Source organism: Carcharodon carcharias, chromosome 9 (assembly GCF_017639515.1).
Source record: "Carcharodon carcharias isolate sCarCar2 chromosome 9, sCarCar2.pri, whole genome shotgun sequence".
In the NCBI taxonomy this organism is placed as follows: domain Eukaryota; kingdom Metazoa; phylum Chordata; class Chondrichthyes; order Lamniformes; family Lamnidae; genus Carcharodon; species Carcharodon carcharias.
The window spans coordinates 15,912,394-15,936,804 of NC_054475.1; the positions used below are offsets into that span (position 1 = coordinate 15,912,394).

The 24,411-nt window shown below is 41.8% G+C and overlaps 1 protein-coding gene across 5 annotated transcripts in view; it reads right to left on the minus strand.

Annotated features, from left to right (window-relative positions):
• The window catches only part of LOC121281777 (tyrosine-protein phosphatase non-receptor type 22-like), a 100,848-nt gene that overhangs the window by 49,957 nt on the left and 26,480 nt on the right, over positions 1-24,411 (minus strand). For 3 of the 5 annotated variants that reach the window (XM_041194748.1, XM_041194747.1, XM_041194746.1), the window contains exons 2-10: positions 23,545-23,653; positions 19,676-19,752; positions 14,220-14,315; positions 9,787-9,825; positions 8,848-8,919; positions 7,490-7,549; positions 6,009-6,151; positions 4,664-4,730; positions 2,679-2,756 (exon numbers count right to left, since the gene is read on the minus strand). In XM_041194748.1, the coding sequence (XP_041050682.1) occupies positions 2,679-2,756; positions 4,664-4,730; positions 6,009-6,151; positions 7,490-7,549; positions 8,848-8,919; positions 9,787-9,825; positions 14,220-14,315; positions 19,676-19,752; positions 23,545-23,653 (741 nt within the window). The remainder of the gene's footprint in view (positions 1-2,678; positions 2,757-4,663; positions 4,731-6,008; positions 6,152-7,489; positions 7,550-8,847; positions 8,920-9,786; positions 9,826-14,219; positions 14,316-19,675; positions 19,753-23,544; positions 23,654-24,411) is intronic. The other 2 variants (XM_041194749.1, XM_041194750.1) reach the window with 1 other exon arrangement.

Sequence of the window (24,411 nt, forward strand, 5' to 3'; positions counted from 1 at the left end):
ACATTTTTAACATCATGACTGATTATACAAATAAATTAATATCCTGGATCCCACACACCATGGTAAATTCACTGATCTCACTCTGCCAGGGTGCAGCTGAATTCAGTGAGATCTCGGTGCTGAGATAATGCTACTTAAGAACAGCAACTTGCATTTAAATAGGACCTTTAACATAACAAAATCTCCCACGAAGCTTCACAGGAGCATAATCAGACAGAAATTTTACACCAAGTCATATGAGGAGATATTAGGACAGGTAGCCAATAGCTTGGTCACAGAGGTAGGTTAAAGGGGGATAGAGATGTGGAGAGATTTAGGGAAGGAATACCAGGGCTTAGGTCCCAGGCCACCAATGGTGGAGTGCTGGAAATTGGACAGGAACAAAGGAATTGGGGAGCACTGAATACAGGACTGCAGTCCATGATGCAACCTGCACCCCCCACGGGTACAGCTCCTCACTGGGAGCCTGGACCATTAACTTTACTCTTCACTTCTCCAAGTTTTCCATCTTCATGGGCACCATGGAGCCATGAAGGCCTCAACATTGGCTTTTCAATCGCTGCCAGACATTTCCGGTTGCTGATATGAACAGATATTTGGGTTCAACAAAGGGGCTTCCAACCACGCTCCTCAAACCTCCAGAATCACCAAATTCAAAGAGGACAAACCAGCAAGTGTGAAATGTCAACCCAATATAGGAGTGAGTCAGGGATGGGCAATAAATGCTGGCTTAGCCACATCCTGTGAATAAACAAATAAAAATAAAAGTTGCCTGGGCTTCAAGGGCTGGATTGCCTGGGTTTGTGAGCCTCAGGATGCATAGTCCATGACTAAATTGAATGAGGGGTGAAAGAGGGGCTGAATGGCCTGCTCCTATTCCATAAGAACATAAGAAATAGAAGCAGAACTAAAGCAGAAGGTCTCTCAAGCCTGCTCCCCTGTTCAATACTATCATGGCTAATCTTTTATCTCAACTCCACTTTGCTCTACTATTTCCATATCCCTTGATTCTCTAGACTAGGATCCTAGAATCAAATTTCTATGCTTCTGGTTACGTCATTAGCACAATTTGAATCTGTCAATAATGAGTTTGATAGATTTTTGTTGCTAGTTATCAAGGGATTTGGGGCAAAAGTGGGTAAATGGAGGTGAGAGACAGATCAGCCATAAGCTAATTGAATGGTGGTACAGGCTTGAGGGGCTGAATGGCTTCCTCCTATTCCCAAGCGACAACTTCTAAAAGTGAAACATAATCCTTTTGTGCAAGGGGAGAATGGCCTCCTCCAGTTTCTATGGTTGCCTTGAATTTCAATTCAGCAGACAACGCCCAGCCAGAGGTCTTGAGGTGTCAGTGGATGGAAAGGTTGACAGACCACAGATTTAATCCAGTGTTTGAAATGCTGAATGTTCCAAGCTGAGTCAAGCTTCCTCTGCTCAAGTCGCCTTTCTGCAATAGTGGCACTGCCTAGTCAGATTTATTTTCAGAAACAGAGTAGGAAGCACACAAGTGAAAGAGTTTTATGATCTGAAGCTTATGAAGCTGCTATTTTGCTTTGCAAGTAAAGTTTATTTAAGGCAGTGTTATATTCTGTGAAGTTATTTGGCTTGGGTATCAGCCTTTTCCTCTTCACTATTTTAACTTCTAACTGTCTCACCTACCGAGCGAGAAAGGAAATATTAATATAGACGTCAGAAAGCTGCTTCATTCTTGCCACAAGCGGTAAACTCCAGAACGCAATAGAACCCTGAGCATTTTCCGCTGGTCACAGAAGAATAGGCTCTGATCAACACTAAAGACAGTTTTTAAAAAAGTCCAGGGTGAAAGAGAAAACGAGTGAGGGAGAGAGACAGAAAAAGAGCAAGAGATAGCGAAAGAGAGAGAAAAGTAAGTTGAAGTGAGGGAAAGAAAGTGTGAGATATAGAAAAGTGAAACAAAGAGAGTGAGACAGCAAAAGAGAATGAGAGAAAAGAGAAAGAGAAAAATGAGAGAGAGAGAAAGCAAGCAAGAAAAGCAAGCATGAATGAGAAAAATTGATAAAGAAAGAGAAACACACAAAAAAAGGATAGAAAGAGAAAAGGGAAGAAAGTAGTAAGGAAGGAAATAAGGAAGTGATGAAAGGAGATATTTAATATGTTGTTTTCCTCCTCCTCTGATCAGCTTGGAGTGACAGACCACAGGTTGTCCAATCTGTGTATGGGACCCGTCAATGCATTTCTGAACTAGCCTGTGTCTCCTGCATTGTGCTAAGTTACAGGTTAATTAATTGGGGAGGTGGTGGCATAGTGGCATTCTCACTGGACTAATAATCCAGAGGCCCAGTGTGATGCTCTGGGGACCTGGATTCAAATCCCACCACAACAGATGGTGAAATTTTATTCAATAAAACATCTGGGTGTCCCTATTTACAGGGGGTCTCCGAGGATATCTCTATTTACAGGGGGTCTCCGAGGATATCCCTATTTACAGGGGGTCTCCGAGGGTGCCAGTATTTAGAGGGGGCCCCTGACTATGCCAGTATTTACAGGCTGTTCTTGGGAGTCTGATAGGGGCTAGATATATGCAAGTTTCTTCTCATTTTCTGATTCAAAGAAAAAGCTGATCCTTTTGTGCTTTTGTAAAATGCTAACATACTAATGCTTCTTTCATCTTCATGCACTCTTTATAACTTCATCTGTACCTTGGTTTGTACAATTGATGTTCTTTGTGTTCTCATCTCTTGAATCAAGTCATAAATACTGAAATTTTCTGGAATTATCTGAAATGGAAAAACATCAACAAAAATGTTCAGTCTGACATCAAACCAGAAAACACTGGAAATACTGAGTAGGGCAGCATCCGCGGAAAGAAAATCAGAGTTAGTGATTCAGGTCAATGACCTTTCATCAACAGTGTAGTAATTATGGTTCTGATAAACATAGGACTGTAACTTTAAGAATAATCCTGTGTTGTAAGATCTACATTTGCTGAAGAAAAACCAGCGTTGGGTATGGGAGTCTCCCCAAGAAGAGGCCTCATGAAAGTAAAACAGCTCTTACACTCTTCAAATTTGTTAGTACACTATGACCCAACAAAGGAATTGGTGCTAAATTGTGATGCGTCCCCCTATGCAGTGGGAGCAGTACTATCTCACAAGGTGGGTGACAGTACAGAGAGGCCAATAGGCTACATATCCAGGACGTTTACTGCAGCTGAAAATGGATATTCTCAGATTGAAAAGGAAGATCTGTCAATTATTTTTGGTGTAAAAAAATTCCACCAATATGTGCATGGGCGACATTTCACGGTAGTATCAGACCAGAAACCACTTTGGGTCTGTTTAGCGAGGGAAAGGCTATTCCTCCCATACCTTCTGCATGAATTCAAAGGTGGGCCCTAATTTTGGCAGCATACGAATACACTTTTGTCCTTAGACAAGGGATTTATATCGCCAATGCCGATGCCCTAAGTCGCCTTCCTTTGCAAGAGAACAATAATCATGTCCCAATTCCACAAGAGCTCGTATTAGTGATGAATGGGCGCATTCCGCTGGTCACAGGGCACTAAGAGAGGGTGTAATGGAAGATAAACATTCCTATCCCACATAAAACCACCATTGGTTTGCTCAGTGAGGGATATGATTGTCACTCAAGAATGAAAAGCTCCAACAAGCCGAACCTCATTACTATAAACTAATCAAATGGTATTTCAGCGTAAGCTTAGTTTGGTGTCAGCATTATTGTTTCTGATTGTGAGTGCTCAGAGCTGCAGTTTCCAAGCCCCACTTTCGGGACACAATGGAAGCCGGTATCTCACTCAATACTGAAGGAATGTCCTTCGCCATTGCCAATACAAGGTAAAGCAAATCATCCAATTGGGAGGTGAGGGGTTGGTCAGGAGAACCCCGGGCACTATGATAGCTGCAATACCTATCAGAGTTACTGATGAGGAGCCGTCTTCGAACAAGGCTAAGCCTGATACTTCCCAATTTGGAGGATAAGGTGGAGAAAAGTTAAGGAAACCAAAAAGCGACTCATGACTTGCATAGTCGTGAGTGAAAATCTACTGTTGGAGAAGCAGTATATGTAAGGAATTTCAGTGGAGGACCGAACTGTTTACTGGTAAGGTAAGCTCTGTGACACTTAGACTAGTAAAAATCTTGTCTTTGAAATAGAGTGAAACCCGTCATTCTCAGTGAAACAAAAGCAGAGACTTGGTGTAAAAATGCTAAAACGTGTTTAGTTTTCTTGTTTTGAGGCATGGGAGAGATAAGAGAAGTTAAATATACGAGAATTTGAGACTGTGTGAGAATCTTAATGATTCTCTTGGGGGTTGGATGGGAAGGTAGAGTTGAGATAGAAGATTAACCACAATCTTATTGAATGATGCAGTAGACTCGAGAGGCTGAATGACCTACTCCTGCTTCTATTTCTTAAATTCTTAAGCTGCAGCCTTGGTAAGAAGAAGACAACCAACTAAGAACAAATGGGCAGATGTGTTTCTCGGAGATTTCTCCAACTGTCCTTTTAACGAATGTATTTACGTCAAACATTTTCAGCATCAATAAAGTGCCAGTGAGATATTTTAGCCAAGTGTGTTTTTAGATCTCTCAGTTCCCTGTTGTGATGCAAAGATGCTGCTCAAATGGGTTTCATGTATGCAAATAGGATGAAAAGATAACGTTACCCCGTCCTTCAGCAGCTTCCAGGTATAATCAATGGCACAGATCACCCCCGTCCTTCCACAGCCAGCACTGTGAGATAGAGGATAGTTAGAGACACACATTAGGAGAGGGTGTAATGGAAGATAAACATTCTTATCCCACATAAAACCACCATTGGTTTGCTCAGTGAGGGACATGATTGTCACTCAAGAAATGAAAAGCTCCAACAAGCCGAACCTCATTACTATAAACCAACCAAATGGTATTTCAGTGTAAGCTTGGTTTGGTGTCAGCATTGTTGTTTCTGATTGTGAGTGCTCAGAGCTGCAGTTTCCAAGCCCCACTTTCAGGACACAATGGAAGTCGGTATCTCACTCAATACTGAAGGAATGTTCTTCGCCATTGCCAATACGAGGTAAAGCAAATCATCCAATTGGGAGGTGAGGGGTTGGTCAGGAGGGTGGGGGATTGGGGGATATTAGGTGGATCACAGTTTCTAGGGGTCCAGAGGAATTAAAACAAAACTTACCTTTCTGCCCCACTTCTCCCCCACCCACCATTCTGCTTGCTGCTGGTTTGCTCTGATCTGCCTTACATGCAGTGAAAGTTACTTGTCTGTGTATCGCGAAGGCAGTGAGATTGAGTTGATCTGAGTTGATTTTGGTTATCTGCTTATCTGCAGCAAACACCTCAGACATATCCTGAAGTCTGGGCAGAAGTGCAAGGTGAGCAGGAGGTAAATATTCTACCCCTATAATAAACCCACTGCCCAATCCCTCCTCATTGTTGCTATCACACAGAAGGACAAGGGAAACAGGCACATGGGAAAACTATCAACTTCAATTTCCCCTCCAAGTCACACAATATCCTGATTTGGAACTATACCACCATTCCTTCACTTACACTGGGTCAAAAGCTTGGAGCTCCGTCCCTACACAGCACGTACTGCAGCGGCTCAAGAAAGTGGCTCACTACCACCTTCTGAAGGGCAATTAGGGACAGGCTATAAAAATTGAGCTGGGAAAGGGGGATTTTGGAATTAAATTGGGACAATATAAATCATGGGATCAGAACTAAGATTACAATGCTATTCTCCCAATCCAGAGAACTAACAAATATTTATTAGAGCAGTTCAGGGCTAGTTAGCCAGTGTAGGGAAGATAAACCATAAGCATTTTGGTTTGGTCAGGTTGTGTAGAAATAACAGTGGAAAATGAAGTATTACCAAGGGAGTATTTCTCACTGCCAGGTTTTAGCCCTCTTACAAGCCACAAGTTATTGGAGAGTAACATGAACTGGCCTTGAACTTGTCCTGTGCATTTATTATGGTCTGTCATTCTTCGTGCTGTTTAGAGATTGGTGTGTTACCTGCAGTGGATACAGATGGGAATGTCATCATGTGGCTGATAATTCCGCATGTCCTTGATCAACTCCAAGATGGGATCTATTGAAGATGGAACATCATGATCCGGCCAGTTGACATAGTGAAGCTGATACATAGTCCGATAGATCTTGGATAGAAAAAGACAGCACGACCTAAGTTGCAGTGCTCTTCCAACAGAATTCACTGACAAGCCACAGGATACAGCCAACATTGTTTTAGTCAGAGGCACTAACTTTAGTTGAAAACGTCTTACACACAACACAGGTGAACGTTGGCATTGGACTGCATTGGTCCAAAGGCTGTACAGCAATGAAATATATTTAATATAGCAGAGACAAGAAAATTATTGAGAGCAGCAATGAAAAGCTATCAAACCTGATGCTGAGGTAATACTGTGTAGGAGCATGTAGGCACTTGGTAAATGACTGCATTACTTTTATTTATTCATGGCACGCGCATGTCACAGGTAAGGCCACCATTTGTTGCGCTTCACCTGTACAACCGAGTGGCTTGATAGGCAGTTAAGGGTCAACCACATTGCTGTGGGTCTGGAGTCACATGTCAGCCAGACCGGGTAAGCACGGCAGATAACAAATTATTTAAAATTATGAGGGATCTAGATAGAGTGGATAGGAAGGATTAATTTTTCTTGGGGGTCAATAACCAGGGACATAGGTTTATTAGAATATAGAACATAGAAAAATTAGAGAGGCGTTGTGCAATAAGTTCTTTCACCCAGAGGGTGATGGGGGTTTGGGACTCACTGACTGAAAGGGTGGTAGAGGTAGAAACCCTTAGCACATTTTAAAAAACATTTGGACATGCACTAGAGATGCCATAACCGATAGGGCTACGGACCAAGAGTTGGAAATTGGGATTAAATGGGTAGTTCCTTTTCAGCTGGCATGGTGCTCCATGTCTAATGGTATGGAATGGCAGGAAAGTCATCATGATATGACATCATAGAAGATTCATTTTTCCCAGCATCTTTCCTGGGCATGAGAACGAGGATGACAGCGCAAGGTGAGAAGGGACAAGGTGGGTGGAGAGAAGAACAGGATGGGTTAGAGAAAGAGTTGGGGGCAAGATAAAAATCAAGGTGGAGGAGAAAGAATGCAGAGTGAGTGATAGAACAAGACATGAATAGGTAGAAAATGAGCAATGCGAGAGAGGAGGGAAAGCCAGAGAAAGAGCACGGCAAAGGAAACACGTTGTGCATTATATTTGCATGTAGGATTTTACTTTACTGTTTTATTTTGCATGTACAGTAATAGATGCCAGTATAGTTCTCATTGTAATATTAGTGATTATATCAATGCTCCATTACATGCGCTGAAAAAGTGGAAGAAAAATGGTCGTCCCAAGAAGCCGGCAGTTTAAGAGTTAATAATGTTGGATTGACAGTGATTACTGTGTGTTTTCATCATAACAATTTAACAGCAATTTCGTTAATCATATTACTTACGTTTTGAAACTGAACTTTCAATGTTCTGATGATATATTCCGGTTTGGCCTTCTCTTCTTCCTGGAGAATGAGAGAGAGAGACTCTAAACTGAGTGAACCATAACAAAGCGAAGGAGATTGGGCCAGTGCTTTATGTCAGGGCTGTGGCGCTGTAACAGTTACTTTCACCGTGACCTGATTAGAAAGTAGGATCAGATGGGTTTCATAACCCAACCATGCACAGGAACACTTCCACACTCTGCCCAACAACGTTAAAAATTCAACAACAAATCGAGAACACTTGGGTTCCTGTGTGGCTTTGCATGTCTGTGGGTGAATATATCAAAACCGTACAACTGGCCTTTACCAATGGCACATTGAGTTTATCCAGGTGATAATTAACTCACACAAACAAGGAAGTTCCCAGGTTCAAGTTACTTATGGAAACACAAATTATAGAATCTTACATCAGAGGGGGCCAATCAACTCATTGTGCCAGTGCCAGCTCTTTGAAAGGTCTATCCAATTAGTTCCACCACCCTGCATTTTCCCTATAGCCCCGTATATCTTTCTTTTTCAAATATATATCCAGTTCCCTTTTTAAAATTCGAACATTCTAAGATTCTAATGTGATATAATCTCCAGGAATACATCCAATCAGAGATGGGAACCCTATCAGTAAGTATAAAGCTCAGCACGAAATGGCTGGCTTCCTTTGTGTTCTTTTTAAATATACCGTTGAGGCTTTGAAATGACGAGGTCTGATAAATGATGGGCATTTTCATTACTTTTCCATAAACTGAGCATCCACGGCTCTCTGGATGGGGAATTCCAAAGATTCACACTCCTGACTGAGGAAACATCTGCTTATCTCAGTCTTATATGACAGCCGCCTTATCCTGAGACTGTCAATCCTACTGCAGACTCTCCAGCCAGAGGATCAGCCTCTTAGCATCTACCTTCTCAGGATTTATGTATTTCAATGAGGTCACCTCTCGTTCTTCTGAACTTCAGAGCGTATAGGCTCATTCTACTGAACCTTTGCTTACAGGGCAACCATCTTATCCTATGAATCAATCCCCTTAAGCTTTGTTGCATCCCCTCTAAGACAAGTATATCCTTCTTTAGGCAAGGGGCTCAGAACTATAGGTAGTACTCCAGGTGTGGTTTCACCCAAGCTTTATTTAACTGCAGCAATTCCTCCTTACTCTTCTATTCCAACATCCTTGCCATAAAGACAGGTACGCCATTGCTTTCCTAGTCGTAGGCAAAAACACATTTGATTAAGAATACTTTAAATAGGGAGCTGAGTTTGAGAGCTGATTGAAAGGTGTTTCCTGTCAGGGGTAAGAGAACTTGCCCCTGGTTAAAATACTCACGCAAGTAACACAGAACGGCCCGACGCAATATGGATCCTCTCCTATGCTTGCCCAATATTGCTCACACTTTTTCTAAAAAAGTAAAGACAGACATAAATCAGAGAAAATATAACACAGGAGGCCATTCAGCCCATCATGCCTGTGCTGGCCTCTTGAAAAGCTAACCAAATTGTCCCACTCCCTTGCTCTTTTCCCATACCCCTGGAATTTATTTATCACTTTCAAATGTTTATCCAATCCCCCTTTGAAAGTTACTATTGAATCTGTTTCTACCATCCTTTCAGGCAACGAGTTCCAGATCATTACAACTCACTGTGTAAAACATGGAGGTCTTGTGGTGTAGTGGCAGCGATCCTACCTCTGGACCAGAAGCTCTTGGATCAAGACCCATGCCAAAACTTGCTGGCTGTGGAAGGTGTGTTCATGATGTGGTTCAATGTGCTGATAATCAGCCTAGGAATCCTTCCACCGTTATTCCCCAGAGAGGGGGGAAAAAATGTTTGTGAAGATATAATAAGAAAAAACTGTGTAAAATAAATAATCCACTTTCACCCTGCCCCTCTGATTCTTTTGCCATTTTAAACACTTGTCAATTGGTATACTGACCCTTATCCATATCGACACTATCTAAACCCCTCATAATTTATTACATTTCTCCTTAACCTCCTCTGCTCAAAGGAGAATAATTCCAGCTTCTGCAGTCTCTCTGCATTAACTGAAGTCCCTCATCTCTGGTAGCATTCTGGTACATCTCCCTCCAAGGCCTTGATATCCTTCCTAAAATGTGCTCAGAGTTGGACGAAATACTCCAGCTGACACCTAACCAGCGATTCATAAAACTTCCTTGAAAAATAATCATTGTATTTTCTTGAATTCTTCAAAGACTGAAAGAATCAATATGGCAGGGGCTGGCGGGGTGTGGGGGCAATGCCAACTTACCCGTCCCATTTCAAACTCTCGACAGGCCATGACCACCACCTGTCAGAAGGAGGGAAAAACAAACACATCAGAGGGACAGTATTGAGCTCCAACCCTTAGGCATGCAATAACCCACGTGAAGAAAGAACTTTATACAACATATTTTAAGAGATAAAATATCTATAAGAGGAGAAGGTGAATGGGAAACTGGGAGGATCATTTTGGCTATCAATAGGTTTGAGAAGGCTTCTAAATTTGGGGAAAGATGTGACAAAGGAAGAGGTTTGAGAAGGACATTATTGTGAAGTGTGGGGTCATCGTGGCTGAAGACATCGGTGGTTTGGGTGGGGAGAGAGATGGGGTTTGTACAGTACATCAAAGTCAAAGGAACAGAGGGGGAATTGGGGTGAATCTGAGGGAGGGAGTGGTGGGTTTGAACTGGTGGATGAGGAATTTGGAATTGATGCAACCAGGAGCTGAGCAGCTAAAGGAGATTAGTGGTTATAGGATAACCAAGTGTGTAAGATAGAATAATGGGCTAATATACAAGGTGCAAAGTCCTCAATAGGTTGGAGTTTTCCTAGGGTTAGAGCAAGAGCAATGTTGAATGAATGAATTCTGGAGATAACAAAAATATGGATAAGGGTTTAATGGCACTGGGAACAAAGTACGATCACAGGAAGACACCGTTATTTGAGAAGCTGATTTTGGGTGTGGAATAGATGCAGGCTTCTGTGCAAAGCTGAGAATTGGATAGGACATGAAGGTCCCACCGAAGTGGCTTCAGCCTAATCAAATCTTGAGATAAGTAAGTAACTATCACTCCAGAGGGTAAAAATTCCAGTCAGTGGAAACAGATGCATTTAAGCTGCGAAGTGTTCATGTGAAGTCCAGAACTGGCATGCAATTAGGGATTGGGGAATCTCTCGGAGTTGGATTAGTCATGATCTAATTGGCCGGTGGAACAGGCAAGGTGGGCTGAATGGCCTCCTCCTGTTTCTATGACTCCAAACCTGTCAGCATTGAGCTGGAGAAAGTTTTGATTCAACTCCAATAACTTGAAAAATGAAGGTCATGGTGTCAAGGTTGGTGCCAGAGAGTTAAAATTGGGTGCTCTTGGTGTCCTTATGTAAATTGATCCCATACCATGGTTGGGGTCACTGAGGTACAATGGAGAAATGGCATAGGACAACTGTGTGAAGAAGTTATTGAAGGAAAGGTATTGACGTTGTTGGAACTAAAAGGAAGGTAACGTTAGTTGTGACATGACACCCAAAATAGACTCTGTCAGTAGAACAATACATTTCTTTAGAACCTTTCATGGCCTCAGGATATCCTAAAAGCACTTTATAGCCAATGAAATAGTATTGAAATGCAGTCATGTCATAATGTAAGAAATGCAGCAGCCAATATGCGCACAGCAAGCTCCCAGAAACAGAAGTGCGATAATGACCAGATAACCCGTTTTAGTGATATTGATTGATGGATAAATATTGGTCAGGACAAGGGGGAGAACTCCTCTGCTCTCATTAGAAATCATGTCATGGGATCCTTTACATCCACCTGAGAAAACACACAAGGCGTCGGTGTCATATCCCATCCAAAAGATGGCACCTCTGACAGTGCAGCATTCCCTGAGTACTGCTTGGAGTGTCAGCCTGGATTTTGTGCTCAAGTCTCTGGAGTGGGGGGGATGGAAAGATCAACTATGTTGAAAATTCTAGAGAAGTCAGGATAAAATTGTTTCCCTTGGTGGAGAATTCTAGAACCAGGGAACAGAGATTCAAGATAAGTGGCAGAAGGTGTTGCAGGGACATGAGGAAGAACTTTTTTTACACAGAGGATAGTGGGTGTCTGGAATTCGCTGCCCAAGTTGGTGGTAGAGGCAGAAACTCTAAACTCTTTTAAAAAGTACCTGGATCTGCACCTTAAGCGCTGTAAGCTGCAGGGCTATGGGCTGGGTGCAGGAAGGTGGGATTAGTAAGGGCACCTGGGTATCCTCGGGCTGGCATGGACAAGATGGGCCAAATGGCCTCCTTCTGTGCTGTAACTTTTCTATGGTTCTATAAGTCGTGGAAAACTAGGGAGGTATTGTGTATTTTTGATGCAGTCGCATAGCAAATCGCCAGTTACTGTGAACAGGTCAAGAACGGGCTTGAAAGTCATGAGAGAGATGGGTGAGAAGCTGAGGGCAATAACTTTCAAGGAGAAGAAAAGGAACAGCAGAAATAGGGCAGATCCTCAGGTCTACAGACACAGGAAACTTTCATCCCATTGGTCAGGGTTGGATATGAACAGGTCTCAGAAATAAAAGACTGACGTTTAACCCATTGAACTACCCAATCAAAGAGCCTTGGCAGTCCAGTGTAGATTGGAGGTTCAGCTGGATTCTGCACATCACACCCACTGCTAGCAAGCCCTGTACTGGAAATGTTATCTCAGGAAATTATCCACTTACAGTTTTACTAACAATCTTACCTTTAGCAACCTGCCAAGGTTTTCCTACATTAATAGAATGGATGTTAAACAAAATTCTAAAGGGGAAAGTATTCTGTTTGTTATATTTGTTTTTGGGATTTGGGCATCACTGGTAACACTACTATTTATTGCCCATCCTTAACTGACCTGAGATGGTGGCATTGAGCTGCCTTCTTTTCGAACCACAGATAAAGGTTTGACACAACGGAGTGGCTTATTAGACCATTGCAGAGGGTGGTTAAGAGTCAACCATGTTGGTGTGGGGCTGGTGTCACATATGGGCCCAGACCGGTCAAAGATGACAGGTTTCCTTCCGTAAAGGTTCCTAAAAACCCGCAAGAGCTTTTACAAAAATCCGATAGCTTCACGGTCACTTTTTCTGCGACATGCCCTTAATTTTCCTGATTTTCTAAAAGTAATTCAAGCTCTGAAATTGCCACAACAGAATTCTGAACTCACGGACTCTGAATTACTAGCCCAGTGTTGGAAATGGGTTAAATGATTATTTGTGTTTTTAGATTTTAAACTTCAAAACCAGGAACACAGAATGTGGAAGCTACTCAAAATGGGGAATAAATGCTGGTCTAACCAATGACATCCACATCCCTACGAACACACAAAATAGGGAAACTGTGGAATTGGTTACTACCATTCTTGCCAAGAAGTTTTCTAACAGGTTCATGACCTGAAGGTTCCGCAAATATATTGTACTTTTAATAAAAACAATTCTCTTTGTAGTTCCGTAAGTGCCAACATCATAATATTATCATACTGCCCATGCAATAAGCAGTAAACCATGTTACAAAAACACACGAGGTAAGAATCCCCTTTAATTGCCCACTTGGTCATTTTCAGCAAACTGCACAGCAACTTGCAGTATTTTGACATGAATTGACCAAGTGGTATAGTGGCTGAGGATTTTTCCCTGAGCATGATTTCCCAACTGTGCATCTGGACAAAGATCCCAGTTCAGATTTGTCTTGCAAGACTTCCAGAAATGCAGAACTGATTGTAAAGCAACGAAATTCCTTCATTTACTGTTGCTAATCATGGCCCTTGTTCATGACACAACAAAAATATCCCATATCAGGTAAAGTTCCAGCAGGTGTTGGATCCGATTTTATGAAGTTTGCGCAGCTTCCTGGCTTTGCGATCTCTTCATAAACTTTAAATAAAAGGGCCCATGTACGCTCAGACACACTCAGTCCTATGGAGGTACAGGAGCGTGGTGATTATTAAAGAATCATAGAATCATCCAGCACAGGAGGCGGCAATTCAGCCCATCATGCATGTGCTAGCTCTTTGGAAGAGCTATCCAATTAGTCCCACTCCGCATGTTTTTACATGGTAGCCCTGCAGTCTTTTTCCTTGAACTACTGCTGAATTAATAATCCAGACCACATGAATTCAAATCCCACCATAGCAGTTTGAGAATTTGAACTCAGTTTTTTTTTTAAAAAGTCTCAAAATAAGAACTGGTATCAGAAAAAGTGATCATGAGCCTATCAGTGTATCATAAAACCCCAACCAGCTGGTTAATGTCTTTTAAAGGAAGTTGTGAACTTGACTCCAGATCCATAACAACATGGCTAATCCTTAACTAATCTCTGAAATGCCCCAGTAACTAATTAGTTGAACCAAGTGAGGGCAAGTAGGGAAGGGCAATAAATGCTGGCCTTGAAGGAGAATTAATGACAATTAAAAGAATCCTCAATATTCAGAATTACAAAGCAAAAACTAGCACTTTGCCAGTTGTGATGAAAGCTCATTGAGCTAAAACTTTAACTGTTTCTCTCTTCACAATTATTGCCTGACCTGTTGACTGTTTTCTCTTTCTATTTCAGATTTCCAGTATCTGCAGTATTTTGCTTTTATTGGGATTTGCAATATTGTTTAGTCATGATATTTTGCTTGAAGTTCACACATTTCAGACAGTGTGGATTTCAGGTATGAGATTGAACAAATATAAAACTTACCAGGACATTATACTCCCACAGCATCCTCCAGAAGTCTGTCACTGTATGGGGCAAAGGACCTTGTGTTGCTATATAGGCTTTTGGTCCATACACTCCCTTAAAGAGAAAACCATTTATAAAAGCCATCCATTGTAAATTGACTATTGCAAAATATGCTATATCAAATGAGCTACAAATCACAGGTTTTAAACATCAAAGCAAAGTGCATATTTTTCCAGATATATAGTTTGAGCTGCAGTGATCTATTCTCAGGTTTGTTACAGTCTTAAAGCAGTGAGGTCAATGTTGGCTTGGCTCAGCCAGCACCACTTGTTCCTCAGAGTTAGAAGGTTGTGAGCTTTGGCCTTTTCCAGTATGTAATCTAGAGTTGTATAAGGTATGGCGAAAATGCTTAATGCAATACTAAAGAGAGTTCTTAATCATCAGATGTGATGGCTTTCACATGAAGTATCATGAACTCCATTAATATCTCCTTTAAATATTGCATGTTGTTGTTTTACCTCTATTTCTCAATACGTTTCTCCAGTTTATCTTCCTCAGCTCTACTCTCATTGTTGGTTTATAGTCCAGTCTATTACTTTGAACTTAGTACTATCTTTACCTTTCCATCTTTGTCTTACAAATGTTATTATGTTGTGATCACTATTACCAAATGGTCCTCTTCTCTTATCAGCTCTGGTTCATTTTCCATTTGTAGGTCCAAAAATGCTTATTCTCTTGTAGGTCCTCTTACATTTTGGGTCAGAACTCAGTCTTATACATGATATAAAAACTTCATCCCTTTCTCCCCTGTCATTCCCTCTCTCCACCAATTTGTTTGTGGTTAGTTGAAACCTCCCACGATTATGACCCTATGATATATCCTCATGTCATATATTTGCCAACATATTTTTCCCTCCATACTCTTTCTGCTGTTTGGTGGTCTGTAATGTGTCTGTAACAGTGTGACCGATCCTTTCATAACCTTTATCTCGATCCACTTAGATTCTGTCTCTACACCTTTGTTAGTTAAGTTGTTTCTTCCTACACCCATTATGTTATTTCTGATTAGCAGTTACCCCATGTCCCCTTCCCTTCCTATCATCTCTAAATACATTAACGACTGCAATATTTAACTGCCAATCCTGCCCCATCTGCAGCCATGTTTCCAATTTCATCTGCTTCATCATTTCTAATTATTGCTTCTAATGTTTTGTTGCAACTCATGAAATCAGAGAATGAAATAGCACATCGGTTGGCAGACCTCAGTCAAGGAGTTAAGAGCGTAGCTCAAAGATTGGGGTGGGGGGAATGGGTTTCAGTTCATGGGGCACTGGCATCAGTACTGGGATAGAAGGAGCTGTTCTGCTTCACTTGAACCATGCTGGGACCAACGTCCTGGCAAATCGAATAACTAGGGCTATAGAGAGGGATTTAAACTAAATAGAGCAGGGAGAGGGTCCTGGAGAGGGGATACGGCAGCATTGCAGGGCAACTATTTAGGTAAGAGTAATATAGTGGAATTGTCACTGACTAGCATTCCAAAGACCCAGGGTAATGCTCTGGGGAACCTGGGTTTGAATCCCATCATGGTGAAATTTGAGTTCAATAAGAAAAGTCTGATGATGACCATGAAACCTTTGCTGATTGTCATAAAGAGCCATCTGGTTCACTAATGCCCATCCCAATAAATGCCAGTGGCATCAAAAAAATCTCAAGAGTGTGACAGAAAGGGACAGAAGTGTGCAGCAAATAGGGAGAAAAATGGTCAAAAGGCAAAATTAATGGCACTTTCCTTAAATGCACGTAGTTTTTAGAACAAGATAAATGAATAAATTATCATATAGCCATTATGGAGACAAGGCGATCAAAGCTGGGAACTAAATTTTCAGGAGTATGTGACTTTTCAAAAGGACAGGAAGGAAGGAAAGTTTGGTGGGGTAGCTTTGTTAGTACGAAATGGAATAAATACGATAGCAAGAAATGATCTTGATCGGAAGATATAGAATTCATACAGTAAGAAATAACAAGGGGAAGAAGACACTAGTGGGAATAGTCTATAGCCCCCCCCCACCCCCACCCCAATAGTAGCTATACTGTAGGAGAGAGAATAAATCAGGAGATAACGAGGGCATGTGAAAAAGGCAGTACATTAGTCATGGGTGACTTTAATCTTCAGGTAGACTGTGAAAATCAAATTCACACAGATAGACATGAGCAAGAATTCATAGTGTATTTGGCAGAGTTTCCTAGCACAATATGTTGTGGATACAACCAGGGATCAGGCTATTTTGGATCTGGTAATGTATATTGAGGCAGGTTTAATAAATGATCTCAGAGCAAAAGATCCCCTAGAAAACAGTGACTGTAATATGCTAGAATTTAGCATCCAGTTTGAGAGTGAGAAACTTGGGTTGGGAACAATTGTGCTAAACTTAAATAAGGGTAATTACAAAGGAATAAGGGTAAAGTTGGCTGGAGTGGACTGGGAAAGCAGTTTAGCAGAAAAGGCAGTTGATGAGCAATGGCAGATATTTAAGAAAATAGTTCATGACTCACAACAAAGATATATCCCAATGAGGAAGAAGGATTCTAGGAAGGGGATAAACGAACCATGGTTAACCAAGGAGGTTAAGGATAGTATCAAATTGAAAGAAAAAACATATAATGTGGCAAAGATTAGTGGTAAGCCAGAGGAGTGGGAAAGTTTTAAAAACCAACAGAAGGTGACCAAAAAGAAAGAGGGAGAAAATTAACTCTGAGGGTAAACTAGCAAGTAATATAAAAATGGACAGTAAGAGCTTCTTTAAATATATAAAAAGGAAGAGAAAGGCCAAAGTGTATATAGGCCCCTTAGAGAATAAGGATGGGGAAATAATAATGGGGAACTAGGAAATGGCAGAGGAATTGAATAAATACTTTATATCAGCCTTCACAGTAGAAGATACTAATAGCATTCCAAAAATAATCAAGGGGCTAAAGGGTTGGGGGGAGGAAATAAATACAATAACTATTGTTAGAGAAAAAGTACTAGGGAAACTAATGGGGCTAAAGGCTGATAAGTCCTCTGGACCTGATGGGTTGCATCCTAGGATATTAAAGGAAGTAGCTACAGAGATAGTGGGTGCACTGGTTGTAATCTTCCTGGAATCCTTAGATTCTGGAAAATTCCCAGAGGATTGGGGAACAGCCAATGTAACACTCTTAATCAAAAGGGGAGGGAGACAAAAAACAGGTAATTATAGGCCAGTGAGCTTAACATCTGTCATTGGGAAAATGTTGAAGTCTACTATAAAGGATGTGATAGCAGACCATTTAGAAATATATAATCTAATCAAGCAGAGTCAGCATGGCTTCTTGAAGGGGAAATCATGCCTAGCGAATTTATTAGAATTCTTTGAGGAGGTAATAAGCAAGATAGTTAAAGGGGAATCAGGCGATGTAAGATATTTGGATTTCCAAAAGGTGTTTGATAAGGTACCGCACATAAGGCTACTTAATAAGATAAGAGCCCATGATGTTGGGGTTAGTATATTAGCATGGATAACTAGTAGAAGACAGAGAGTTGAGATAAGGGGGGCAACTTGTAACTAGTGAAGTGCAACAGGGATCAGTACTGGGGCCTCATTTATTTATAATATATATTGACTTAGATGAGAGAAGTGAATACACTCTTGCCAAGTTTGCGGATAACACAAAAATAGGTGGGAAGGCAAGTGGTGAGGATGACACAACGAGTCTACAGAGGGATATAGACAGGTTAAGTGAGTGGGCAAAAACTTGGCAGATGGAATATAATGTGGGAAAATGTGAGGTTATGCACTTTGGCAGGAAGAATAGAGGAGCTGAATATTATTTAAATGGAGAAAGACTGCAGAAGGCTGCAGCACAGAGGGATTTGGGGGTCCTCGTGCACGAATCCCAAAAAGCTAGCATACAAGTTCAACAGGTAATAGGGAAAGCAAATGGAATGTTGGCCTTTATTTCAAAGGGAATGGAATATAAAAATAGGGAAGTCTTGCTAAAACTATACAAGGCACTAGTTAGACCATATCTTAAATACTGTGAACAGTTTTGGTCCCCTTATCTAAGGAAGGATATACTGGCATTGGATACAGTCCAGAGAAGGTTCACTAGGTTGATCCCAGATATGGAGGGATTTTCTTATGAGTAGAGGTTGAGTAGGTTGGACCTGTGCTCCTTGGAGTTTAGAAGAATGAGAGGTAACCTTATTGAAACACATATGATTCTTGGGGGGCTTGACTGGTAGATGCTGAGAGGTTGTTTCCTCTTGTGGGAGAGTCTAGGACCAGAAGGCATAATCTCAGAGTAAGGGTTCACCCATTTAAGACAGAGATGAGAAGGAATTTCTTCACTCAGAGGGTAGTCAAGCTATGGAATTCTTTATCACAGAGGGCTGTGGAGGCTGGGTCATTAAGTATATTCAAGTCTGAGGTAGGCAGATTTTTAATCAGTAAGGGGAATCAAGGGTTATGGGTAAAAGGCAGGAAAGTGGATTATCAGATCAGCCATGATCTCATTGAATGGCCGAGCAGACTCGATGGGCCGAATGGCCTACGTCTGCTCCTACCTATGGGTTTTTCTGGCCCGTCATGGGTGAGGCGACACCCCAGCCAGACGCCCATTGACTTGCGGCAGGACCGGAACAGCGTGGCAGTGGGTGGGTGCGGAAAATCCCACCGTACATCTTATGGTCTTATAGAAGGAGACTATTTGGCCCATTATGCCTGTTCCAGCTCTTTGGTAGAGGTGTCCACTTAATCCTACTCCCCTGCTTCCTCCCCTTAGCCCTGTAAGTGTTTTCCGTTCAAATGTTTATTCCAATTCTATTTTGAAAGTTACTTTTGCATTTTCTTCCACCACTCTTTCAAGCAGTGCATTCCGGACCACAACAACTTACTGAGTAAGATAATGTTTTCCCATGTCACTGCTGGCTTATTTGCCAATTATCTTAAAATGTGTCCTCCGGTTACCAACCTCTCAGCCACTGAAAAGTGTTTTTCCTTATTTACTCTATCAAAGTAATTCATAACTTTGCACAGCTCATTCAAATCTCCTCTTAACCTTCTCTGCTGCAAGGAGAACAACCTCAGTTTCTCCAACAAAAATAAAAAAAATGCTGGAAAAACTCTGCAGGTCGGACAGCATCTGTGCAGAGAAAGACAGAGTTAATGTTTCGAGTCCATATGACTCTTCTTCAGAATCTAAACGTTAACTCTGTCTTTCTCTCCACAGATGCTGTCAGACCTGCTGAGTTTTTCCAGCATTTTTGTTTTTGTTTCAGATTTCCAGCATCCGCAGTATTTTGCCATGATCTCAGTTTCTCCAATCTTTGTTACTGGCGCCTATTGGTGAAAAACACCTTCCCCTCCCCCAACTAAATCAGCAGTGGTGATGGTTTCAACCGAAATGCACTGGCTACTTTATGGCAATATTTCCATTTATAAAGTGCATACCTTGATAAAACTTGCATTGATATAATCAGAATCAGTGTCGGAAATTATCAGTGACAGCTGCACTCGGCTGTGATCAACTGAAAAACAGAATGCAAATGATATGCACACGCCCAACACATATTTTCCATTTCCTTGTTCTGCCCATTGAGCTAAGTGGAGCTAAGCTACCTCTTTAACCCAGAGGCTGCTGTGGTTTCCATCAACCTGGCAATTACAGAAATTTAAAATCAGTGAACCAATGACTGCATGTTCAGGGTTGCATGAAATAGATTATCGAACAGCATAAAGCCTTTTAAATTGGGGCAGGATCATTTCTTGAAGGGGTTCTGAAGGTAGAAATGATGCTGGAACATGCAGCTCACAATAAGTTCTCATTCAGAGCATGGCGAACAGGTTATAATATAGATAAGTCTTCCACGAGCTGCTCCCAGGGCTCTTTGCTGCATTGTCATAGGAATTGCTAGTCTATTAAGGACCATCCTGGTAGTCACATGTTACAATGAAGATGGAGTTGTTCACTAATCATAATGATCAATCTCTATCAATGGGTCAGTGACAAAGCCAGGTATGAGGGGAAGAAAACCCCCAGTGGGGGAGAGCTTTGGGAACCATATACCCAAAGTCACCCGTCCCTCCCGAGCACATTACACTCAATACACATCATGTCTCAAATTATTCAGATACTGGAGCCCAACCTATAATTTTCTGAAAGAAATCTATCTAATTTGTATTTGAACAAGTCTATACTGACTGTGTCCAGCATTTCCCTGATCCATTGATTGACTACTTACTCATGGAAAAATAGCTCACACAAATTACTTCAGAATTTAACCCCTTCAAGTTCGGTGTTCTCTGGTTCTGCTGTTCCAGACAAGGTGTAACAGCTTGTCATGGGCAATATTATCTAGTCCCTTTAGAATCATAAAAACATATATCTGGTCTCTTAGCAACCTCTCTTCCACTGAGAACATATCCAATTTACATGGTTGTTTCTCATAATCCAGTCCCTCAATCCTTCTGGTCGTTCTCTTCTGAAACCTTTCAATAGCTGCATTATTCTTTTGTACAGTGACGACAAAAACTGTATTCAGCATTCTAAGTTTGGTTGCAACAATTATTTGCTTCATTTGAGGAAAAAGGGGTCTTAAACCACAGGTATATATTCACAGGTGTGTTATCTTGTCAGATCTTTTAGCCACGGGATAGAATTCAGCATGAGGGCTCTACGTTGGAGCCTAACAAAGCAGAGATCACAGAAATGAAGCCAACAAGTTCCAAAAACCAAAATCCATAAACTGACAGACAGTGGGTGATCAGAAACACCAACAGATTCATATTCAAATTCAGAAAAGTTCACAACATTTTTTTTTGTGTGAGTTTCAGTTATGGGTTCAGCAGTTCATTGGGTGCCCACTCGTTCTAACTCCTCACCACGTGTTGCTTTTTTCTTTTAAACACAGATTCCCTGCCTGGTTGACAAGTTTGGCCGCCTATTAAATGGGGAAACCTTGTGGCAGGAGGGGCTGCAGCACAGCAGCGGGTAGGATTAACGTCAGGGCTAGGGGCCGCTGGGCTAGGAGTAATCATAGAGGGGACTAATGTTCACTGTTGGGCAGGGCTAGGCTGGACGGGGCTTGGAGATCTTGGGGGAAGATGGGGTTTCAAGGGGGGTGAGGGTGTGGTGAAGAGTGGCGATTGGGAGAACTGGGTGAGTTACTCGCCACAGGATTCCTAGCCTCTGACCTGGTTTTGTAGCCACAGTATTTATATGGCTAGTCCAGTTCAGTTTCTGGTCAATGGTAACCCCCAGAATGTTGATAGTGGGGATTCAGTGATGGTAATGCCACTGAGTGTCAAGGGGCAATGGTTGGATTCTCTCTTGTTGGAGATGGTCATTGCCTGGCACTTGTATAGCACAAATGTTACCTGCCAATATCCAGGCTTGGGCTGACAAGTGGCAAGGTTTTGCTGCATTTAGACACGGATGGCTTCAGTATCTGAGGAGTTGCGAATGGTGCTGAACGTTGTTTGCTGTTGATTGCACATCGCCAATTCTGACTTTACGACGGAGGGGAAGGTCATTGATGAAGCAGCTGAAGATAGTTGGGCTGAGGAAAATATATGATGTAGAGATTGGTTACAGGTTAGTATGTTGGGCTTGGAGGAAGCACTGCTCCTCTTCCTGGCCCACAGGCAGTGCTGCAAATTTACCTATGATGAAGCTGGGCCTTCTGAACCTCCTTTACCAGCCCCCAAGCCTATCCAGCATGGGTTAAAGTAGAAATCTCATAAAATGGAGGCATACAGACATGCTCATTAAATGATTTCAACCTCCCTCCCTGGTTCCTCTTCTGTTAAAACCAGAAGTGTGCAGTTTGAGGTAGATTGCATTCATTTTTCAGATTTTTAATATTTTAACTCTATCCCTGATTCTGTCAAAATACTAAGAAAAATAATTCAGTGACATCTGCACAGGATAAGGCCCCCATAACCTAAACATCACTAAACTCTTAGTCCTGGATTTTTGTAATGACGGAGGTCCACTCCATCATTGCGAAAATGTAGACAAGCCTGAAATCTGGAAGAGTCGCCCTGAACACGACACCTACCATTTTCACAGGGTCAAGGATGAGCCCGGGTCAGGATTCACGCGTGCGCATTTCACAGAGGCAGCTGCTGATTTAAATCAGCAGCTGCCTCCACTCATGTGCGATTTTGATGAACCAGGTATGTGAAACATGATGTGTGCAGGTTACACCCAGTAGGGGCTAATCTGTAATTTGTGGAGTCCTTTGGATAAATGTCCCAGGACATCTTTGAGGGAGTTCAGGTGCACTTTGGGGGAGGTCAGATGTCCCTTCGGATTGTTCAAAGTAGGCATGAATGTGCATGAAAGGTGCACAAATGCATTAACTACCAAGTTCATTGGAACTGTTAGAAGTGTCAAAATGAATTTTCAGAAGCAACTGTTAAGCTGTCAAGGGCATTTAAAACTACCACCCTTCAAATCTTTGAAAAATATGTCTGAAGTGTTTAAAAAGATTGTTGCTTGCTATTTTACCCAGTCTATTGACATAAGCCTGAAGGCTACCATTACTGGATTAGTGCTACATGATTGATTTCACAATCTTCCATTTTCACAGTAGAGTACCTTCAATTTCATTGACAGCTCCAAGTAGTTATAGATTCTTTGAAATGAGACTGTGAATTCCAAAGTTTGTTTTTATAAGGGATTAAGCACTTGAATGAACTATATGTTTTTATAAGGATGTAGCTGAAAGAATGTAAATGTAGTAATGGGTTTTTAAGAATGAGACTATGTTTTTAAATACTGAATTCATCAATACACACTTTTACTTTGTTTAATCTCAGCATGGCTCCTGAGATTTGCCCACGATCAATACTACCTCTGCACTTGGCAGCCTCCCAATCCCCCACCCACTGACTGCCAGACAACGCCACCACCCTGGAATGAAAATCCCAACTTCTGGCGCACTTTTTCCCCGGTTGGGATTGTGGAGCCGGGCAATGTCCAGGTTCTGCGCTCCCAAACCGGGACCGAAAATCCAGGCCTTAAACTTTCATCAATTCCTAGGTCTAGTTAAAGCTGGTATAAAACATGAGGAATATTTAGCTGCAAGAAGTAAATGCTTCAAATTTAGCCCATCCTGTGCCACTAGCCATCCAATTATATCATTCAAACGCAGTGAATTTGTCTTTCACGCAATCTACTCAAGATCCTCGGTAATGATTCCAAGGCGAGAAAACTTGAGCAGAAGTTAAGAAATGAAAGGTTCTCTGGAATCCAGCAGGATGATAATGGATTCTAAAAAGCAACGGGAGATTTGAAATGGAAAACCTTGACTTACAGGGTACAATGTCTTTGTAACGATTTTTCTTGATATTCTCTTGCTTCTCTGCGTGACCCACTGGATAGATTTTGTCATTCTTGTTTTTCACTGACTGCCTTTTCAATCTCTGCAGGAGTTTAGGATGAACAACACAGACAGATTTATGAAATGTTGCAGCACAAAGCTGCATTAGTAATGTCTTCCTCTTGCATTGACATCCTTTAGAAACAGTTTCTCTAGTTTACAAAACTCTTGTTCATCTACAAGTTCTCCCTTTGACCAAATCTTTCAGAGAGCAACTGAAGATTCATGTGAGTCTCCCATTCGACTGACAGAATCCTAGAATGTTACAAGGAACCAGGTCATTTCACTGGGATTTTCCTCCACATGATTCAGCCAATCTAACCAGCTCTCCTGCTCACTCTCTTTAGCCTTTAGTTCCTTAAGGGAAGGAGACCTGCCATCCTTATCTGCTCTGGCCTATATGCAATCCACACCCAATGTGACTAAGTCTTATAGGAGCAAAGTACTGCCAATGCTGAAAATCTGAAACGTAGACAAAAAATCCTGGAAATGCTCAGGAGGTCAAAGCAGCATCTGTTGGTCATCTCGACCTGAAACATCGCCTGTGGTTCACTTTTAACTGTCCTCCGAAATGGCCCAGCCAGCCAATCAACAGTGCCCAAGAAGGCGACTCACCACCACCCATCTGCAGAGCAAATAGGGCGAGCGATAAATATTCTACCAGCTGAATTCCACACTCCTGCTCAAAATAAACGGTAAGATACTGGAAAGCGTAGAGTAACACAGACTTTTGTGTCCGGGGGCGGAATTTTCTGCGCCTGTTGGCATTGGGTGTCACGGGCGGCTCTGAGTGGACAATAT